The sequence below is a fragment of the Vulpes lagopus genome, chromosome X (assembly GCF_018345385.1).
Source record: "Vulpes lagopus strain Blue_001 chromosome X, ASM1834538v1, whole genome shotgun sequence".
Lineage (NCBI taxonomy): Eukaryota > Metazoa > Chordata > Mammalia > Carnivora > Canidae > Vulpes > Vulpes lagopus.
In genome coordinates this window covers 38,947,128-38,970,874 of record NC_054848.1, presented here as the reverse complement: position 1 = coordinate 38,970,874, position 23,747 = coordinate 38,947,128, and the positions used below count along the sequence as shown (strand labels likewise).

The following is a 23,747-nucleotide window of genomic DNA, read 5'->3' as shown; positions in this document are numbered from 1 at the left end:
ATTGAGAAATGCCACTGAAAAGAATACTTGCACAGTATATGTGACCAAGCCCAGTTAAGGCCTCTTTATAAACAAAATTTTAAGATTTGGCAGGTGGGTGCAGGGATCCATTCGTCTTGCTGCAGCCCAAGACAAACCTCATACATAAATTTCCTTTGCTTATTAAAAGTGCCATCTACTAACCTGGAGTAGGCCAGCCCCTTTCACTGGTCTCTCCTTGCATTTTGAATACAGGGACCAGTTTCAGATTTGCTCTTCAAAGGCACAATTAAGAAAACAAAGAGGCAAGCCATTTTGTGAGACTGTGAGAAAATATTTCCAAAACAAGTATCTGACAAAGAGGTTTCCTCCAGAATATGTAAATAGCCCATACAACTCAATTAAGAAAAAAAAGAAATTAAAAATGAGCAAAAGACGTGAACAGGTAAATTAACAAAAGAAAGTATATGAAGGCCAATAGCACATACAAGAGGTTCAACATCACTATCATTAGGAAAATGCAGATAAAGCCAAAGTGAAATACCACTACTCACCTACTAGAATGGCCAGAGTAAAAGAGATTGGCAATACCAGGTACTAGCCAAGATGTAAAACGGGAAACCAAACATTGCAAAAGTTGGAATGTAAAACGGTACAGCCACTTTGGAAAACAGCTTAGCAGTTAAACCTACAAGTGCAATGTGACCCAGCATTTCCAAATCCTACGTACATATACCAAGAAAAATGAAAACATATGTCCACACAAAGACAAATAATGTTTACAGAAATTCATTTATATTTACCTGAAGCTGGACACAACACAAACTGACAGATGTAATAACTGTGGCAGAATCAATCTCTGAAATACTAAAGATTAAAAAAAAAAAACTACACACACACAATACTGATACAACAACATGGACTAAAAATAGCACACTAAGTGAAAGACATCAAAAGTAAAAGAATACATGCTGCTTGGATCCAGTTGTGAGGCATTCTAGAAATGGCAAAACTAGAGAGATAGAAAGCAAATAACTAACTGCCTGGAACCAGGGGTCAAGCAAGAATGGGCATCAACTGTAAAGGGGCACAAGGGAACACTCAGTGATGGAAACATTCTGTATCTTAATTGTAGTAATGGTTACACAACCTCATATAAACTGCTCAAACATAGTAAGCTGATACACTTAAAATAATGTAAATTATACCTCAAAAAAAACTGGTGGAAAAAACTTACCACACATTTTTGTGGAGCTAAACAATTTAGTTACATAGTTTATTTGGAAAAAACACCAAGTAAGGGCAGTCAAGGAAATCCTAAAAACAAGAACAATGGGAAAGGATGCCAGAGTGCTACCATATATTAAAATATAAAATCTAAGTAAAAGAGTATGGTAATCAGTTCGTAAACAGATGAACAAAACAGACCAGAAAAACTGTAAGCGGACAAAACTGCACAAAATTTAGGGTACAATTAAGGCAACATCTCAAATTAGTGGAGGGAAAGATAGATTTTAACAATACATTGTGTTAGGCTAATTAGCCATAAGGAAAAAGATAAACTTAGATGTTCCTTACACTATAAATCAAGGATAAATTAAATCTCAAATGGATCAGATTTAAATTAAAAAATAAAAACCAGGGATCCCTGGGTGGCGCAGCGGTTTGGAGCCTGCCTTTGGCCCAGGGCGCGATCCTAGAGACCTGGGATCGAATCCCACATCAGGCTCCCGATGCATGGAGCCTGCTTCTCCCTCTGCCTATGTCTCTGACTCTCTCTCTCTCTGTGTGTGACTATCATAAATAAAAAATAAAAAAAAAAAAACAAAAATTAAAAAAAAAAAAAAAACAAAAACCATTCAAGTACTTAAAAGAGTATGTAGCTGAATTTTTCTAACACCTAGGACAAAGAAAAAAACCTGTCCTAGAACTCAAAATAGGAAAAGGCTGATAAATTTGACTACAAAGAAATAAAAGTCATCTGCATGGGCAAAAAGAAATACACAAAAGCAAAGCAAAACAACAAATGACAAACTGCAACTTGTATTACAGATAAAGGATAAATATTTCCTACAAAATATAGCTATATAAAACAATGGCCCGATAATAGAAAATTGGGCAAGAGATATGAATAAATACTTCAAAGAAATAGTCTTTAAACTTTAATTTCAAAAAACTCAACCTCACTAACAACTAAGAAAATGCAAATTAAAACAGCAATAAGCACCCATTTCTCACCTATCAGACTGACAAACAGCATGCTGACGTCAACTTTCTTGGTTAAGACCAAGGGGCAATCAGTACTCCCAAAGGAGCTGTACCACTTAACCCTTATAAAGGACTTATACACCAAAGAATCACTAACAAAAATATGAAAAGATACTTTTACTATTTATTGCAGTACTATATATAAAGGCAAATAATGAAGCAACTGGTTTGAATAAACTATGGAATAAATCTTCATAACCTTTGGTTAGGCAAAGATTTCTTAAGTGCAACACTAAAAAAGCACAAGCAATAAAAGAAAAAGTTGATAAAAAAGCATCAAAATTCAAGTTTTTTGCACTTCAAAAAATACTACGGAGAAATTGAAAATACAAGCCACAGTGAAAACATCTTTGCAAATTACATACCTGATAAGAGACTATATTCAGAATATATAAAGAACTCTGACAACGTATTACTTTAAAAATTAAAAAAAAGGTAAAATGGGCACAGGGTTCACACAGGCATTTCACCAAAGAATATATACAAATAGCTAATATGTTCATAAAAAGATCTTAAACATCATCAGTCATTTGGAAAGTGGAAATAGGGCAGCCCCGGTGGCTCAGCGGTTTAGCGCCACCTTCGGCCCAGGGCGGGATCCTGGGGACCCTGGATGAGTCCCACACCGGGCTCCCTGCATCGAGCCTGCTTCTCCCTCTGTCTTCTCTGTCTCTCTGTCTCTCTCTCTCTCATAAATAAATAAAATCTTTAAAAAATAAAAAAAAAGGAAAGTGGAAATAAAATCCATAATAAGATGCTACTTCATCATACCCACTAGGATAGCTACCCTCAAACACTGAACAATTACAAGTGCTGGCAAGATGTGGAGAAATGGAAACCCTCATACACTGCTGGTGAGAATGAAAAACATTATAGCCACTCGGGGAAACAGCTTCTTAAAATGCTAAACTTAGATTTATACTACAACTCAGCAATTCCACTCCTGGTCATCTACCCCAGAGAAATGAAAATACATGCCCACCCAAAGCTTTAACGACACAAATGTTCATGGTGACATTATTTGCAGTGGCCAAAAAGTGACAACTAAAATGCCCATCAACTAATGAATGAATAAAACATAGTATATCCATACAATGAAATATTAAATAATAAAAAGAAATAAAGTATTAATACATGCTACCAAAGGATCAACCTTGAAAATCTATACTAAGTGAAAACAACCAGTCACACACACACACACACACACACACACACACACACACCACATATGATATGATTCCATGTGTATGAAATATCCAGGAAAATACAAATACACAGAGACAGAAAGTAGAGCAATACTTGCCAGAGGTTGGGCATGAGGTTTCATTATGGGGAGATGGACATGTCCTAGAATAAGACTGTGGTTATGGTTGTACAACTCTGAAAATTTACTAAAAGTCACTGAACTGTATAGTTAAAACAGTTGAATTTTATGCCATGTAAAAATTATTCTTCAGTAAGCTTTTAAAAATAAAGGTAAACCACAGACTAGAAAAGATATTTTCAACACATTTTTTAAATTACCAAAATATATTGTTTAATCTTCTACAAATCAAAAAGAAAGATAAACTAGGTGGTGGAAAAATAAAATACACCTTAAAAATCTGAAATGGCAATTTAGATAAAGAAACCCCACTCATCAATTAAACTTACACTTAAAGGGTGCCTGGGTGGCTCAGTCGGTTATGGGCCTGCCTTCATTTCAGGTCATGATCGCAGGGTCCTGGGATGGAGCCCCACATGTGCCCCACCTCCAGCCCTGCTTTGAGCCCTGCTGCCAGCCAGGCTTCCAGCTCCCTGCTGCTCAGCAAGGAGTCTACTTCCGCCTCTGCCCCCTCCCCCTACTCATGCTCTGCCTCATGCACACTAGCATACTCTCTTTCTCTTTCTCCCAAATAAATAAAATCTTTAAAAAAAAAAAAAAAACCACACACACACTTAAAATAAACACGATGTGAAGATTAACCTGTCCAGGTAACTTTATGAACTGCTTAAACTAAGAAAATATGGACTTATTGTTATGTACAGTTCTTCACTTAGGTAAATCTTTTTAAAAATGGTTAGGTTCAGCTGTCCTCAGAGCTCCAATTACAGAGACTGTACTAAGAAAGATTTCTATTAAAATTTAAAAAAAACAAAAAAAAAACCAAAGAATCATTTGGGTTTTACTTGCTTTTAAATTCTTAAACTAACATCATCTTTGGCCAACTGTGTCAGAGTAATCTATCTCTTTTAAAAAAACACAAGGTGGTTCATACAGGATAAGAAAAAGAACATTTTCCTTTCCAATCGCTTTTCTTTAGTAGTGTTTTTAAGTAATAAGCAAAGAAAAAAGGGCACAATTTATTTTGAGCATAACCAGTAGTAATCCGCCCAAAAAATAAATAGGCAACAGACATGCAAATGTTCACTAACCTTCCAGTAGTCAGATTGTAAACTGTAGTACCTCTGGTATGCAGATAATGCTGAAAGAGGGAAAATAAGTATGAGTCACAATTATGTTCCATTTCAAAATCAATAACACAAGTGTTAAGAAACATCATAACAAGCTTCCCATCATACCCACCACCTTCCAAAAGAGAGTGATATTTAAGACCAAACAATTAGAAAACTGGGGCCTCACCCTCCTCACAGTCAGACATAATAGCAAATGTCAAATATAAAGGAGTTCAAAGATGTAAGCCGTTCATATCTCAGACCTAATCTTGAACAGAATCTAGGCTATCTCTTGAATCAACAATGGTCTTCCACACAAATCAAATCTGATAAAAGGATTAAGATTTTTCAAGGCTACTTCAGAATGTGATAGGTTGTTCCCACAAGGGATTCTCACTTCTAAGAATGACCAAGAGATTAACCACCTCAAAGAGCAAAAGGAGTATTTCTTTTGTGATGTTTCCCTTCATATAATCAACAACAAAAAAATATATAGCCCACAATTACCTTACTCCAACTCAATTCCAATAGGGCATCCCATACCCGTAAATCCGAGGCATGAAAGGCTGAGGAAAAAACTATAGCTCCTGTCAATCCAAAACCTCAGTGAGGGGTTTAAAAAAAAAAAAAAAAAGTAAACTATAAAGTATATACACACATTAGAATTGGTAGGAAAAAAGAGTCCTTTTAAAAATCTGGTGAGCAATAAAAAAAGTCATGGAGATGTAATGTACAGCATGATGACTACAGTTAATACTATACTGCATATTTGAGAATTGTGAAGCAAGTGAATCTTAAAAGTTCTCATCACGAGAAAAAAATTTTTACCTATGTACGGTGATGGATGATAACTAGACTTATAGTGCTCATTGTGCAATATATATATTGAATCGTTACATTATACAACATCTGAAACTAACATTATACATCAAGTATACCTCAATTAAAAAAGAGACTGATTTTTCAAATACAGATTTAACAAGTGTAATAAAATTTTATATTGATAAAAATAGGGGGGAAATGCAAATGACTATTCTCTAGAACTGCATGTGTAATGCTTTCATAGTGTTTATCAGTAAACAGCCAAAATATATATAATTACAATACAGAGAACTTTCTAAACATACTCAAATTGGAGAAGCATTACTCAAAAACAATACATATCTAAACAAGTAAATTATTTAAATAACATTCCTCCTTTTTGGCATAAAGATGATGCCAACCAACCTATCCTTGGAATGGCATTTAGAAATATGTCCAGTTTTGATTTAAAAAGTTGATTGCAAACCATCCTGCATTTTCTAGTTCTTCACACATGACTGTTGCTAGCTCATAAAGATCACTGATTAACGGTCTTCTAAGATGAAAAGCAATCCAACTTATTCTAGCTGGAAGAGAATAGTCAAAGTTTGTATCCAGAAATCATCACCCATTTATAAATGACAGTCATGGGAAAGGTATTCTCCCTGGGGGATCCCTGGGTGGCTCAGCGGTTTAGCGCCTGCCTTCGGCCCAGGGTGTGATCCTAGAGTCCTGGGATCTAGTCGCACATCAGGCTACCTGCACGGAGCCTGCTTCTCCCTCTGCCTGTGTCTGTGTCTCTGTCTCTCTCTCTCTCACGAATAAATAAATAAAATCTTAAAAAAAAAAAAAAAAGGATATTCTCCCTATACTGCTGGATGTGAACAAGGAAACCTGTATATCACTAAATACCACCACAAAGGGAACTACTCTTAGTATGAAGTCCGTAGAAGATAGCAGAGGAAACAAATGGAAGTAGCTGGATACTTCTAGACCTCAAACTAGGCCTAGTACACACTCCCCTATGAACTTCCAGTTATGGGAGGCAATTAATCTGCTTATTAGGTAAGCTAGAATCAGGTCTTTGCTTTTGTGCCTAAAAACATCCTAACCAGGGCAGCCCCGGTGGCACAGCGGTTTAGCGCTGCCTGCAGCCCCGGGTGTGATCCTGGAGACCCGGGATCAAGTCCCATGTCGGGCTCCTTGCATGGAGCCTGCTTCTCCCTCTGCCTGTGTCTCTGCCCCTCTCTCTCTGAATGAATGAATGAATGAATGAATGAATGAATGAATGAATCTATCTATCTATCTTTATAAAAAAAAAAACATCCTAACCAACACAAGTCTGGGTCCCTAACAATTTTGTGCATTCACCATATTAAATCTGGACTGCCCTTTTAATGATGTCCTAGAATTCCAACAACCTTGGAAGGCATGTTTCCAATAACCTAATGATATATATTACATGACTTCATAAAATTCCCATTTTAGAATTGGGAGGAGCCCTTAAAGAGATCGTATGACGTCCTCCAAAGTAAGTGAAACAGGAGGTACAAGAAGCCTATGTGACTATCACCTGGGAGAAATGGCATCATACTACTGTATGGTGAACCAAGAAATAAGTATGAACCTTCAAAATCAAAGTCAAAAAACTAAATGCTCCAAAGTGCAAGCACAGATTTGTAAATAAGACATTCCTTCCATGAGCATTTGTTACCTTTCCAATTCTACTTTACCCCATTAGGCCTAGCATCCTATTTTAAGAAAAGATCTTAACCTATTTTATGATTCCTAATCCAAATAAATCGTTAGAACTCTAAATACCAAAGTCTCTTTAGTGCAATCCTTTTAACCAAAGCAAAGTCATCATTTTGAACCTCTAAGTCAGTTACATATCCATGAAAAAGAATTCCTAACCCACTGTAACAAGACTTTTCTAAAGTCCTTAACGGAGAATAAGGGAAATCATTTGTTTGGATATCCTCAAAATGCTTAAAACCTTTTTCACAATGACTGTAGCATATATCTTACTGGTCTTCACGTTATGATCCCTGAGTTCTCTATTGGTTCTTCATCCCACAAGGAAATCTTTTTAACATTACTTCAGGCAAGACTGTCATTTTATTTTGCCACTTAAAGAATGGTGTGCCCAAACATATTAATAATCTACTCTCTACAAACCAATTTCCAAAGTTCAGATCTTTTTAATCATGGGAACCAACTGCATTTATGAACAGACTTCAAATTATTTTTTTTCATAATTTTGAGTTTTATTTTATTTTTAAATAAGCCCATTTAGGCTTTTTAGACTAAAAAAATAAAAATATAATTTAAAAGATTATTAAACTGGCAAAGTACTAACATGAAAGGTGGGTCTAAAAAAATGCAAAAGATAACAAAATGAAAAGCAAGTTAAATTTAACTATTGTAACAACTTAAGTGTTCTGCTATTTCATTGTAGTTCTGATTTACATTTCCCTGATGATGAAGAGACATCAAGGCATTTAATTCAAGTTAATTCCTTATAGGTCACAAGCAGCCTAAAGAGTTTTTCAGTCAAAGAATAAGGTGTAACTGAAGAATAGAAAGAGAAGTCCACAGCCATATTATAATTGTTTAGAATTAAATAAAGAGAGATTTCTTTCTAGAGAAATACAGTGAGGGAGTAAAGACAGTTAAGAACGATATATAGGTATCAGGGACCAGCATGCTTGGAAGTATGGTTTTGAGTTAAGATTGTCAAAACAAGAGAAAGAAGGTGTGCCTGATGACAAGTCCATGTATGCAGCATAGGATGAAAAGAAATAATGATGTAGATTAAAGGTGACTGCCAGAAATAAGGGAGCCTTCTTCGGAGTTAGATGTGATGGAAATGCAAGGAAGGAAAGGATTTACAAATTCAGTCTATACTCTTGATATTAGACTAGGTACTAACTGCAGGCAAAACTCAGTATTTCTCTTTTCATCCCTAGCCCAATGTGTAACACTATGGGTATGGAAGGAAAAGAAAAGAAAGAAAAGCATGTCCTTCTTTGATATTCTTTGAATATGTCAGTTGCACTGACTGCCATCTTTAGGCCAGAAGAGGCTGTGGTTGACTAAAGTAATGAAGTCAATAGATTTCTTTGATTTATTTTTTCTTTTCTCTGAGGCTAGACTAAAAAGTTGTATTTATATCCAGGGATAAATGATATCTCAGAGAACTTATATTAACTTTCATTTTATGTAAATGAATGATGTACTCCGCTCACTAGCACCTTTCTGCCTTCTCAAATCTTGATCACCTAAAACACATCTTTTCTCTTTTATGTAGCATTAACACATATACATGCTAACATTTGAGAAACACTGTGAATCGCATCCATCTCTCTTCCCATGTCCCCTCTCTTCCACACATTTGCAAAGATTTAATATTACAGATTTAAGCAAACTTGGAAAAGCAAAGAAACAAATAATCCTTTCACTGCTATATCAGCACCTTCACTGAGGCCTTCAAGTCAAATTAATGCACATACTGAAATCTCAGCTTTACTACTACTTCTTAGTCATTACTAAATTAATATACCCAGGGCACGTGGGGGGGGTGGCGCAGTCAGTTAAGCATCTGACTCTTGGTTTCAGGTCAGGATCTCAAGGTCATGGGATCAATCCCCCACATCAGGCTTCATGCTCAGCACAGAGTCAGCTGGAGAGTCTCTCCCTCTCTCCCGCTCCTCCCCCTGCTCACTCTTGCTCTCTCTCTCTAAAATAAATAAATAAAATCTTAAAAAAAAAAAATCTAGTCCTCAAGGTCTTTAGTATCTCACTTTTGGCTTACCACAAGAGACAAAGTACACGTCCTCTTTGTGTTCCTTCAACGTGCTCTGATCCAGCTCTGTTATTCTAGAAGCTACTAGAACTTGTGCTTATTGCCTAGACATAGGCTTCTGACAACCTGGACTATGGTCACTATATTGCTTTCTTGGATACTTCTCAATTTTCTAATTCTAGGCCATGAGTGAACTGAACAAAAGTGATTCTCAAATTGCAATGGAAGGAGTGGAGGCACTGGTGACTTTATATATCAATCAGTTTGAAAACCACTGACTACATTCAAATGAAATTATACGAAGAAATAGGGGGCACTGATTGTGAATGCAATGCCAATGCATTTAATAATCACCTTGAATGTAACAGGTTTTCAGAGTGAGTTGTAATATTCATTCTATCGATATTATATGGATGTATAGGTCAGTATTTTGGATTTTTATTTCATTTTATTATCTCAACACAAATTTGCATTGTATAGCAAAAATATATGCTATGCAAACTTCCCAATGACTCTCTTTCTGAAAGGAGTTTTAAACAAAGAGTACACTCTTAAAAGAATCACAACCTTTAGGGGTGCCCGGGTGGCTTGGTCAGTTAAGTGCCTGACTTGTGATTTCTGCTCAGGTCATAATCTCATGAATCATGGTATCCAGCCCAGGGTCACATAGGGCTCCACACTCAGTGGGCAGTCTGCTTGAGATTCTCATTGTCCCTCCTCTCCCTCTGCCCCTCCCCCCACGCATACACACGCATGCATGCCTGCATGCTCGCTCTCTCTCAAATCTTTAAAGTAAAAAAAGAAAAAAAAAATTCACAATCTTCGGTTCTAATAGCTACAACAATAAAGAGCAGAACCATGCAAGGATCGAAATAAATAAATAAATAAAGGGGGGGGTAATTTTTGAAAAGCCAAACTTAACTGGAAAATATGCATTCTATGTTCTCATACATTAATACATCTTAGGATGAAGTAATGTCATTGCACCCACGAGAGACAAAGAGAAGACAGATAGTTCACCAACTGACTGAAAACTTCTTCACATTAGCAACTCTTTCTGTGAATTGCTAGCCACCTGTAACCCCTGAGTAACTACAACCAAAATTTACTTTGTCCAAAAGTGACAGACAATGCAACAAAATGACAAATTACTTAAAGGAAGGAGGAAAGGGAGAGAAATCTATTACTGGCAGGAATTTCAGAGAAAACTTCTAGCTCCCCACAAACATAAACTACTTTTAATTTTCAGGGTTTCCAAGTTAATATCAAGAATGAATAATTACTGAATCTCCTTCAACTATTTTGCTTTAGGAACTCTTACTATCTTCTAAGTCTCTTACACCTTATAATTTCTACCTTTTTATAATTTTGATGTGTACTCTGAGGTAATTTGCTACTAAATTTTCTAAGTAACTAACAGTGATTATAGTTTACCTATAATTTGCCACACACATTTACAGATACTTAGATATAATTTCTTTTATACTGCTCCTAAGGTCCATCACATATATTTGCAAGAATATATATGCTTGTCCTTCAGAGTACAGGGTTCTGTGTCTGACTGTTTTCCAACCCAAAGAAGAGAAATCATCACCCTATCTCCATCTATGGCTTAAGGCAATCTAACAGCTCCATCAGCTGTTTGGTTCAGCAAAGGTTAATGGGTTAGCTTTGGGGTTAGGAATGGCAAGGAGGTATGGCAGACACTGTGTAAAACCATTCAAATCTCGCTTCAAGGAAGGAATATTTTCCAATATTCCAGTACCGCAGGCAGACAGCCTCTGGCAGTGAGCTGCCTCAGGTGCAGAGCCACCTTGCCCAAGGCCACACTCCTTTACAGGCTGGCCCATATCCAGCATCAAAAGTGTGAAGTATAAAGGCCTGGTCATCTTGGCCCAACTTGGGATAGCTATGAAGGACCATTCTAGCTCCAAAGCTCCCCATGAAGTTGGCCAACACTGTCACAGCTTAATTTCTCACCTCTGACTAATCCTCCCTCTTCTCCAATCCAATCTTTTGTCCCCTACCTTCTATAGGTGCTGATCCTAAAGGCATTTCTAACTAAATATCCTGTATGCTGAATCCTGATCCCTCCAGAGGAATCCAACCTACAAATAGGCCAAGTGCACTGAAGCTTCATTTTCCTACAATCCTCTAAGCAATTACTTGTTAAGGATAAATATCCTAGAAGCCAAATGACCAAATCAAGTGATAGAAAAGTTTATAAAACTCTTCAAACATATTACAAACTAGAAAGGCTTAAGAAAACTGTTTTGGAAAATCTTTTTTTCCTTCTGCTTCAAATTCACCTGACATGACGGAAAATATTTTTTAATGAATAAGTCCATAACTGTAATGATAATCAAAGTATACCATCTGCAGACCAGAAATTTTTAGGAATTCCTGTAAGGCAGGAAGCAAAATAAGAGCAGAATAACAAATAAGGACAAAAAATACAGTCCAAAATGTACACAAAAGAGATTCTACCATTTCCTACTGCGAAAGTAGCAGCAGTTTTTCACAAGAAACCCCAATCTCAGAATATTTCACACAAAAAAGAGGACTCAGGACTGTAATTAAAGAACTGTCTTCAGAATAACAGAGCCAATAAGACCCCCCCACACATACATACATATATATACCTGAGCAATTTACTCACATGTTCATTGAGTGGTTTTATGTTTACTCCCTTAAAAGTTACAGTTTATAATCTGTTCTACAAAATTAAATGTCTATTTGGCTAGGGCTAGAGGTTCATCTTGCACGGGGTTCCAAAAAGAGAAGGAGAAAGCAGCCTAGGGTAACAAATGTCTCCATAAACTAGTGGTGGTGACGACTTAATTAGTATGTAAAAGGGAATTTTTTTTATAACTTGGAAACATGGTCAATAAAGACTCAAGGAGGAATAAAAAAAAAAAATCAAGGAAATAAAAGCCATCAGCTTGAAATACTAAAATATACTAATAAACATATATATATATATATATGTTTAAACATGTATGTGTGTGTGCATATATATGTATGTATATATGTATATACATCCATTCTCACACATATACATCCATTCTCACCTTGCTCTTCTTCCTATTACAAATAATTGACCTACTGCCTAGCTATCAATGACCAGTTCATCTACAGGACAGTAAATGGGTCTCAGAGCACCTCTTTTCAAGGACTTAAATCCTTAATAGTTCCTGTTCTCCGTTCCCATCTTATTAGATTACTCCTGCCAGCTAGTTTGCCACATGCCCCCCCACTTTATCTCCAAAAGAAAAGAAAGAAAAGAAAAGCTCCAAAACAAATATCCCTAGACTCATTACCCTTAGAGACATTTTATAAATGGAAAATATAGCTAAGTTCTTAGGCTAATAAGGTTTTAAAGGCTACCATATATATAATGTGTGTGCATACATATATATACATATGTATAGGTGTGTGTGTGTGTATATATATATACATATATATACTATCTATATGCTCTCCAACATGCAGCATTAAAAAATTATATTGTACAGAATTTCTGCATATTTTTTGTAAAACAGTTCCCTTTAGATGAGTTATCAGTCTAAACTGAAATACCTAATAGACTGTTAAATAATTATTAATACCTATTATCATGAAGGTATTTTGCTAAGTACTAACTAGTTTCACAAATCAATCCCCAAACCCCTTTATCTCGTTTTTCAGATTAGAAGACCAAAGCTCAGGGGTATACACATAATATGTTAACGATAATGACGCAGTAAATAGAGATGAGCTGAGAAATAAACTTAATTTCAAACCCCATGTATTACACCTGTCTCAAATACAAATTGCATTTTCACTAGGAAAGTGCTCATTTAACCTAATACAAAAGTGGCATTATAAAACATCAACATTAAACAGCAACAATCCTTCACTCCAGCCCTGAAACCTGCCAGTTGTTGTTCTGCCCACTAAACACATTTGTAGAAAACAAGTATACTATACTTATCTGTTCCACATTCAGATGTTTACTATCATCAGAAGGTTAAAACGTTGTTTATAAGGAGACAATTTTTCTTTGCTATGAGTTTTGCCTTTGGTATTGGGGGAGTGGATGGTATTTGCGGTTGCTTTTTCTTCCTAAGTGAGTAATAGTCTGCATCAGCAGCTTGGTACTATAAAAGGGACACATCTTGGGGGACTGACTTCAGTTATTAAACTCATTTCTTACAGGAAAAACATTTCAAATGAATAAAAAATTTGTCTTCTCCAATGCTCAAGCTCATTATATAATCATCTCTCTGTACTGCTTTCCTTTAGATTAGATTAGATTAGATTAGATTAGATTTTTATTCAAGTATTTTTTTAGGTAAAACGAAAGTTTTACTGCCAGGACAAAGAAGAGAAATACTAAGTCTCTGTTACTTCTCCAAAGTGTCAATCCATGGTCGACTTTCTTTTTATTCTTCTTCTTTTTTTTTAAGATCTTATTTATTTACTCATGGGAGACACAGAGAGAGAGGAGAGACACAGAGAGAAGCAGCAGCAGGCTCCACGATGCGGGACTCGATCCCAGGACCCCAGGATCGTGCCCTGGGCCGAAGGCAGGGGCTAAACCATTGAGCCACCCAAGGATCCCCTCTTTTTTAAAAGATTTATGTTTGTTTGTTTGAGAGAAAGAGAGAGCACGTGCATGAGCAAGTGGGAGAGGCAAAGGGAGAAGCAGGCTCCCCGCTGAGCAGACTCCATCCCAGGACACTGGGATTATATAGTGAGCTAAAGGCAGACACTTAACCAACTGAGCCACCCACGTGCCCCCAATGGCTCACTTTCTACTATAAGAGCCTCTAAAGGGCGGGATTTTTTTGCAAGATAGAAAGGACAAAACGGTAGTGCACATGTAGGTGGCTCTCAGTTAAACTGGTCAACTTACTGATGATTTACGTAGAGTTAAGTGAACTTTTCACATTTCTATCTATCCCATTTTTCCCCCTCATTGGTTAGCATGTTCACAAGCTTACAATTTCTTAAAAATAAAAATGGCAGTATCTTTAGTAGAGTATGAATAATTATAATTACTTTAAAATATATATATAAATCAAATAGTAATTAACAAGGGAAAAAATTACCTTTTGGATAATCTTCCAATAAGAGGTTGAAGTGACCTAATTGACAAAAGAAATCAGACTCCACTTTTCCTTCAGCTTTTAAGATTAGAGATTCGTAGCAGCGAACAGCCTAGAAATAAAAAATACAAACATTTAAGAAAAAAATGAAACCCTAAAATGTATTTCCTTCCTGAAGTAATGCATATATCCTGTATTCAATCACCCAAGTAATCAATATATTTCACTTCTACCTCAGACATAGTCAATGCAGCATTCTTTAGATACCTAATAATTTATTAGAAGAGCCATAACCACTAGTTATGGCATAAGTGCTTTTCCTATTTATAAAATAGAAATACTGTCCAAATAATGAGCATTTTGATAACTTTATTCATAAGCTTCACACCTAAATTATTACAGTGGTCCTTGTTGATATAAACAAATAATATCCATCTTTCCCACAGACAGAAAGAACTTTACTCAATTATAGGAGAACTCAGAGAATCTCCAGAGTAATAATAATAGCTACCATTTATAATGAACAACTTTTTGTCATAACTAACCTCTATCCATTTAAACTACCATCAATGCCTTACAAATGTCTTCTCATGATATCCTTTAAACCCACTCTAACTCTTGTCTTCATTTTACCCTCACTCAAATACATATATATGTATTCACTTTCACTATTTCTTCCCCAAATAAAAAAATAACATACTATTTTAAGGATATTACTCTTTTTTTTTTTTTTTTGTAATCCCAGAGACTGCAAGAGAAAATGAACAATGGAAAGAACAGACTTCTGGAGTCTTGACAAATTCCAATTGTCATTAGCTATATACAGGAGACCCCAGGAAACTTATCCTCTCTACCTCACAGTTTTAATAACACTTAGAGGGCTAACAAAGGATTCAAATCAGAAAACTTCTTTAAGTGTTTATCACAGTGCTTAGCATTCCATAGGTACTTAATAATTGTTTCTTTACTTTATACTTTATCCTTAGATAAGTAAAAATCTCTCTTACAAGATTGTTTCAAGCTTACCAATAGTTTTATCAAAATTCCCCTGCTAATGATTTACTCTACAATGTTCTTATAATGTGTCCTGGAGTCACTAAATCAAGAAATGTGTATGATTTCTCAAATCTCAGGTTTGAGAGATTTCCAGATTTGGTATCCACAAAGAAAGGAACTAGAATAGCTTGTTACCAAAAAAAACCTTTTCGCCACTATTTCAAGAGCATTTGATGGGATAAGAAAATGTGATGTGGGTGGAACAAAGTACCCACTTAAAATGTTTTGATTTTTCCTCTCCTGTAAAATATAGGGCCTTTGATGGGAGTTTCAAAATGTGTATCCTAAAATTTACCTATGCAAAGCACATACCTAAATACTCATTAAGTTTGGAGACATCATAATAAACAAGGCAAATTCTGGGATGACTCTACTACCCTTAAAGCCTAACATTATTTTTACTTCACTCTTAGCTATCTACATGTGCACATGTACCAAATCACAATCATGAAAAACTAATCATTCTGCTTCTCTATAATTAAAAGAGTGAATGCTACACTGAAGTGTCAGAAATTACTATAATAAAATTTCAAGATCCTCTTTATTTAAGTCATATATAATCCTATCTGGCAGATGCTTAAGAATACAAAAATGCAATTTATTTCAGTACTTTTTAGTATCAGAGAAATTCACAAAACTATTGGGCTACAGTATGACAATTCTTAATTTTACATTAAATGAGTGACTTTAAAGCTATTAATGGCACTGTATGTAAAACACTCATTAAAATAGTTATCTTTTTTTCTTTAACTCTTAGTAGGTTATTTAGAAATTTTTCCTATCCTTCCCTGACAATTTCTTACTGCTGATCAGCATTAATTTATAAGCAAATATGGTTTCATAGTGAAAAAAGATTCAAGATATAAACATAAGGAAATTAATTTAATGACCTAAGCAAAAAGATGGCAGCACTCTTACTTCCATTTTTTCACCATATATTGATTCCACTACTGTGGATCATTTACTGCCTTATCTTCTATTTCCCATAAAGCAAAGGAACACATATAAAATGAATACTATACATAACTCAGATTGTCATAAAGCATAACACCAGGTAAAAACAAGAACGGGCAAATTTTAAATTAGCCTACCCATATACTCAGGCTTCATTAAGAAATTCATAATAATTTCCAACAAACTATAATTTCCACCAACTAATGTTGGTGGTCAAAGATGATGCTGAGAGTCAAACATCAAATGGGAGGAGATGGACAAAAAATTAGAATAAGTTTCCAAGTGTTTTGTGTCACCATTTTATAGTCAAACTTCATTAATTTATTTGAAGTGTTTGAGGTAAATGCTGATATTAAATACAGCAAATACAATTTTTAAAGAGCATTAAAGGAAAATAAATAAGGTAATTTCCAATACTCCTAACTCATACAATAATCTAGAATGAAACAATATTTTTATAATATAATAACATTTTTAGTCAAAAGACTATAAACATAAAAGATAAATAGTTTAGATTTAGAACAAAGTTTAGGTAAACTTCTACAAAGCAAAAATATTTCCTGTTAAAATGGTTACTTTTATATTCTTACTCTTTTTATTTGAAATGTGCACAAGTAAAATCATCTCCATACGTGTACACACATGCAGAGGGGAAAAAAAGGACTAGAATATAAAACAAATGTTAAAAATGGAAAGTCATATAGAAACTTTATTTTAATTTCTCTGTATTATCTAGCTTTTTTATAATTAACCAATAATATTTCTATTCTTATAAAAATCATCAAAGAATTATTATGCTTTCCTCTGGGAGTCACCCTACCTTAATGTAAGGATAGTCAGAAATCTGCATGAAAAACATGCATGTCTAGAATAGCATCATTCAATAGAACACTTTCTACAATAATATTCTATAATCTGTGTTGTCCAATACGCTACCCACTAGACACTCATGGCCATTGAGCACTTGAAACATGGCTAGCAGAAGTCAACAACTGAATTTTTAAATTATTTCATTTGACTTTTTATTTTTTTATTAAAGATTTTATTCATCCACTCATGAGAGAGAGAGAGAGAGAGAGAGAGAGAGAGAGAGAGAGGCAGAGACACAGGCAGAGGGAGAAGCAGGCTCCATGCTGGGAGCCCAACGCGAGACTCGATCCCGGGACTCCAGGATCGTGCCCTGGGCCAAAGGCAGGCGCCAAACCACTGAGCCACCCAGGGATCCCCTGAATTTTTATTTCTATTTACATAGACACGTGCTAATGGACAGTGTAGTTAAAACTTAAAAATAATTGAATATTTGATCCATATGCTAAATTATTAGGAAAGCAAAATTTCTCATGTTTATAAATGAAAAGCCTATAAATATAATGAAGTATCTTGCACTGGGGATGAACAATACTTTTCACAAAAAGCACTGTTACATCCTATGGCTGTTTATCGTTAGCAACTTACGCATCCCTAATCCTTACTGCCAATTGGAAAAAACAATGAGAATGAAAATAAAGTTAATCGTTAAATACTAAAATCAAAGGAGAGTAAACTAAGATCCTCCCAGCTAGGTAGAGAACTTCAGTGTCTTCCTCCCATTACAGTACCATTTTCCACAATGTTAAATATAATTTATGCTCTAGACCTGCTTTATTTTTATTATTTGAAACATCAGTTATCCCAGAACAGGGATATTATCATTACCTTCTATTTCTAAACCTTGACTGGTGACGTTTAGAGCTCATGAACACAGACATACAACTAATTTACTTTTTTAATATTAACATTAAAAATGCTAAGCATTACAATCTTGTATGATGAACTTGGTCAGGGCCTAGCTAAAAGAGGATACTTGTTAATATTTTAGAATTGTTCAAACTAGGCAACTTTTAAACAAATCATTTTTCTTCCAATTTGAAAGATTAGCTAAAGTAGTTGGGACATACAAATGGTAGAGAAAATCAATGTAGATGATTTTAAATGAACCAAAACTTTTAGGCCGAATATAATAAAGACAAGCATGCAGTCCTGTCCCTAATTCCTAAAAGCCAGCCACAGATATGCAAGATAGTTCAGCAGCCAGCTGACTACTTACAAAAAGATTAAGGGATTTAAGCAGACTACAGGTCAACAAGTCATCCATGAAATATGGCTACTAAAAAAAGTATTCATGACCCAAATTAATAAATCATATTATACAAATCAACACCAATAATGAGCTCACCAAGGTCTCCTCTGACCAGATCTCTAGCATTAACGCCAGTTCTGAGTGCCATATTTTAACAGGTGGTAACTTACAGAGGACAATAATTTTGGTGAAGGATGGAGAAACTATTGTATGAAAATTATTTTACCTAAGTTTTAACTGAGGAGAATCATCAGGGATACTAAAACTTTACTCAAAAATTTAAAAAGTTGTCTTTTCAGAAATAAAAGTAATTGCACTTTGGGTAGCTCCAGACATCGGACCAATGAATGGGTATAACGTACAAGCAAGTTTAATTCAATTCAATCAGAAAAGAGGAAAACTTAAATATGCCAAAAACTACATGGGCCATCGGCTCCTATTAGTGCAAAGAATTAAAGCATAAATTACTAAGCTATCTTAATGGAAGTTAGAAAAAAGACTTCTTACTTTGCATATAATTCTGAGTTGTATATATTTTTTTAAGATTTCTTGAGCTTCTATGATATAAGCATACAAGTATTAGATATAATACAAACCCAAACACAAACACATTTAAGTGAGTGCATCTCTCCTGACTTAATTCCACGATTAGCTTATTTGCTTTGAATTTCCATAACAAATTTCTAAATAAATTCAGTATCCCGACCTGCTCCCTTCGAACTCTAAAACTCTTTGCATTGTTAAAGCTGATATCCCTCCCAGAAATATGCCTCATAAATAATGACGATTCCTGCTCTTTCCAAACACTCGGCAATGCCTTTGTCTGGTTGCTTTTCAAACTACCTCAAGTGTAAATCATTTTTTGAAATTTCAACTCACCACATTTTTTTAATGAAGGAAGTGTTACACACTTAAGATGATAATCTTAAGGATTACTGATTCTTTTTTTTTGTTTTGTTTTGTTTTTTGTTGTTGTTGTTGTTTTAGGATTACTGATTCTTAATGGCATATCTATTCCTGAGCTTATGTATCAGACTTCCATACTTCTTAATTTTGTTTACTGTTTTTCAAAAGTTAAAATGTACACATCACCAATTCTAAAGAGTATATAGTGAAAATTCCGTCTCCTAATACTAACCCCAGCTACCCAGTTGCCTCTCCCAGAAGCAAAAATCATTAAAAATCTTCTACTATATTCAAGATTACTTTGTGGAGATGCAAGTAGATGTGTTTTTTCCACTTAGTATGAATATTTACACATTTATATAAACATTGTTTTGCAACTTGCTTCAGATTCTAGGTGTCCCTGACATCCTTTCTCTTCTCTTTCTCTGTTAATAGAACCCCTAAGTTTAATTATACATATGTTTTTACGAATAAATACTGGGAACCCCAGCCATCCTTGCAGGTATAGTCTGTTAAGATTAAATTCTGGCCAATGGCATACAAAGAAAGGACATACTCTGCTTCAACCTCTCCTCCCCCTAGCTGGAATCATCTAGATGGTAGAAGCCAAAGCTGAGTATGGAACATAGGAAAACAGAAGCCTAAGTTTTTAGAACAGTGGAATTCCAGAGCAGCCTAGAACTGTCTCTGAGAATTATTTTATTTAACAAATAAATGAGTATGCAGCCCTCTTTCCTCATCTTAAAAAACAAAACCAAAAAATAAAAATAAAAAACAAAAACTTCCCAGCCACCTAATGAAATTATCATTAACACATACAAAAAGAATGAAGGAGGGACCTCTGGTCAAGTGTTCCAACTCTAGATCTCAGCTCAGGTCTTGATCTCAGGGTTGTGAGTTCAAGTACCATGTTGGAGTCAACACTGGGCATGGAGCCTACATTAAAAAAAAAAAAAGGATGAAGGAAAAAAGAATCTAGTTAACTGCTACCCACACTTAACATTTTAGAGAAGATATAGGAACTTAAACATCTGTTACTCTACCCTATTTCCCTCTCTCCAATTTTTACCATCCTTTGCATCACAATACAGTGTAACAAAATTTAACCTTATCAGTCTTGCTCCAGGATTTCTCAACCTCTGGACCTACTACTACTCTTCATTCAGTGGATGTGCTGGATGCTAATGAGTAAATAAGTATCATGCAAGATACTATCTCGGTACCTTACATACCATTCTTTTCAAACTATTAAAAATACTTTGCTATTGCAAAATATTCTTACAGAACTACACTACTGAAATCAAAACTAGATCATTTAGTAAGTGTTGGTAGCTTTTATTTGAATCCTTGATATATGTACCAGACATTAGTCTAAGCACTTTACATATATTTATTCATTTAATCCTCACAATTTCACTATGAAACAGAAACTACTTCACAGAAAACTGAGCCATAAAGAAAGCAAATCCTGTGTCAAAGGTCAAAGTTAACAACTAAAGCGAGGTTGGATTCAAACAGTATCTGAGGTTCCAGAAGTTCAGGTCATATCTAGGGACGCAAAAGCCATTTCCAATATAAGACCCCATAAGCAATTCTCTTTTACACTCCTACAAACTAGCTCCCTCTACACCAAGCAGAAAAGCATTATGATCACCACTTCCTGTTCCTGTCATCCCACGGAAAAATTTAGCCTTTAGTTCTTTCCCAAATTTTCCTACCTTAATTTTAAAATCATATAAAAAGCAACAATTCAAAAAAAATTACACACAAAACCCAAACAAAACACCAAGTTCTCATATTAAAAGCCACCTGTGGTACAAAAACACTACTGCTCATATATATATATACACACACACACACACACAGTATATATATATACATATATATATCACAAAACACTACTTTTCATATATATAATGATATATATCTATATATATACTAATATACTATATATATACTATATACCATATATACTACAATATATATATGAACAGTATACTATATATATCTATATCTATATATAGATATATATATATGTGGACAATATACCAGTTTAGACAACGTGTGGAAAACATATGGAAAATGTTATATGGTTTCACCGTACTTGTTTGTATCTTTCGCATTATATCTCTCTAGTTTACCTAGTGTTGTTATTGCTCTCTTTAGTATATTTGGCAAAGAAAGGCCAAATACAGATGCAACAAAGCACAATAGGCTGTACTGTTTAAACTGCCAACAAATTGCTGGATTACTACTAAGTCTAAAACCTTTATTGTTTATGCAAGCAGCCAAACGAGTTAATGAATTCTACGTTAGCATGTGTACACACATGTATCTCCCACCACCACCACCACCACCACCCAGGGCCGACATTAAATTTTATTTTTTTAAGATTTTATTTATTTACTCATGACAGAGAGAGAGCGGGAGAGAGAGAGGGAGAGAGAGAGAGGGAGGGAGGGAGGGGCAGAGACACAGGCAGAGGGAGAGGGAGAGAAGCAGGCTCCATGCAGAGAGCCCTAAGCAGACGGACAGGGATCAATCACACCCTGGGGTCTTCAGGATTATACCCTGGGCCAAAGGCGGCGCCAAAGAGCTGGGCCACCAGGGCTGCCCCCAACATTAAATTTTAAAGAAGCTGTTGTGTCAAAACACCTATCTTATTTTACAAATAATTTTTTCTATATCATACTAAATGTAACACCATGCGCAGATGGGGTGCAATCAAGTTATTTATAAATATAAAGCCTCATTCATGGATCCCTGGGTGGCGCAGCGGTTTAGTGCCTGCCTTTGGCCCAGGGCGCGATCCTGGAGACCCGGGATCGAATCCCACGTCGGGCTCCCGGTGCATGGAGCCTGCTTCTCCCTCTGCCTGTGTCTCTGCCTCTCTCTCTCACTGTATATCATAAATAAATAAAAATTTTTTAAAAAGCCTCATTCAAATAAAGCAGGTGTATTAAGTCTTGAATAATCTTTAAAATGGTATGTATTTAAAATTTGAAGGTAAGGAAAATATGAGATAGAATTTCAGCAGTCATTTCTGTGAATAAAGCCCAGAGTAATCCTGTGATTTCCCATATAAAGCAGTAGGCATTACAGTTTACATTCTGCCTTATTTGCTTGCTACTCCACAGGGTCTATTATTATTTATCTAGAGGAAGAAAGAGGCAATCTTACATGCAATCACTCTCTCTGTCATTTCAGCTATACACATTTAATTGATATTTCCAAAAATATACAAATAGAAAAAAAAAACAGCTACAACAAAATTAAGTAGGCCAAATTTGCATAAAGGTAAAAAAAAAAAACCCACCTGTATCTATTATGCCTGCTATAACCTGGATACTTGCTATAACATCTATAGTTCAAGTTAACATCTTTGGCAGTAAAGTATGCATTCACTTATTTTATACACATTTGTCAAATAATCAAAAATGCATAAAGAAAGCCCAAGCACTCCATTGGGGGAAGGAGAGGGGAGACATTACATTTATCAGTGTGAGCTCCACTGAAAATCATCTGCTTTGAATTCTACAACTTCTAATATGTAGTAGGCATTTAAGATTTATCTACTAAATAAATGAACCCTAAAACTAGAAAAACTGCAAATAGTAAAAAGCCTCTCCTCCAAAGATAGCACTTTAAAAGAAAAGCAAAAACACTTAAAAAAAAAAAAAAAACAATTTTTAATCAGTCTGAGTATACCATTCCCGACTTTTCTCTATACATGTAATACAAATATAGTTTGTAAAACTGCATACAAAGATTTGTACTATTTCTTCCATTCAATATATTACCTGCCTACCATGTCAAAACATATAGATCTACATCAAAATTAACATCTCATAGTATTTTACTGAACAGCTAAACCACAATTTGCTTCTACTGAAGAGTAACCAGTTGTTAACCAAGTTCTTACTATTACCAAATGAACATAATTTGGCCAATTTATAGTTCTTTAGGATAAATTCCTCACAGACAGCACAATTTAATAAGCTCTGATAATCCCACTAGCAAAGCTGAACCAATGTAATCTTCCACCAACAGTGCTCATTTTCAATTCTTTGATTACTTTTTTACAAATATTTACTAGCTAAGTTTATTACTTCTTTCATAACTATCAACCTGTTCACAGATTGTGTGCATTTCTTGATTGGATTATGAACAGATTTTCCTAAATTATTTGCCAGGTGCTGTTTATATACAAAAGACTTATTCATATAATGTTACTTCAGAATATCTCTTCCCAGTTTCATCTATGAATTCAAGTTTTTTTAAAATATTTTATTTATTTATGAGACACACAGAGAGAGAGGCAGAGACACAGGCA

The 23,747-nt window shown here is 35.1% G+C and overlaps 1 protein-coding gene across 8 annotated transcripts in view; it reads right to left on the bottom strand.

Moving 5' to 3' along the window:
- Positions 1–23,747, bottom strand: part of KDM6A (lysine demethylase 6A) — a 214,842-nt gene that overhangs the window by 134,839 nt on the left and 56,256 nt on the right. For all 8 annotated transcript variants that reach the window (XR_005985746.1, XM_041742245.1, XM_041742247.1 and 5 more), the window contains exons 3-4: positions 14,383–14,491; positions 4,663–4,712 (exon numbers count right to left, since the gene is read on the bottom strand). Coding sequence is in view for 7 of the 8 variants with exons in the window: in XM_041742245.1 (XP_041598179.1) it covers positions 4,663–4,712; positions 14,383–14,491 (159 nt within the window). In the remaining variant the exon portion in view is untranslated. The remainder of the gene's footprint in view (positions 1–4,662; positions 4,713–14,382; positions 14,492–23,747) is intronic.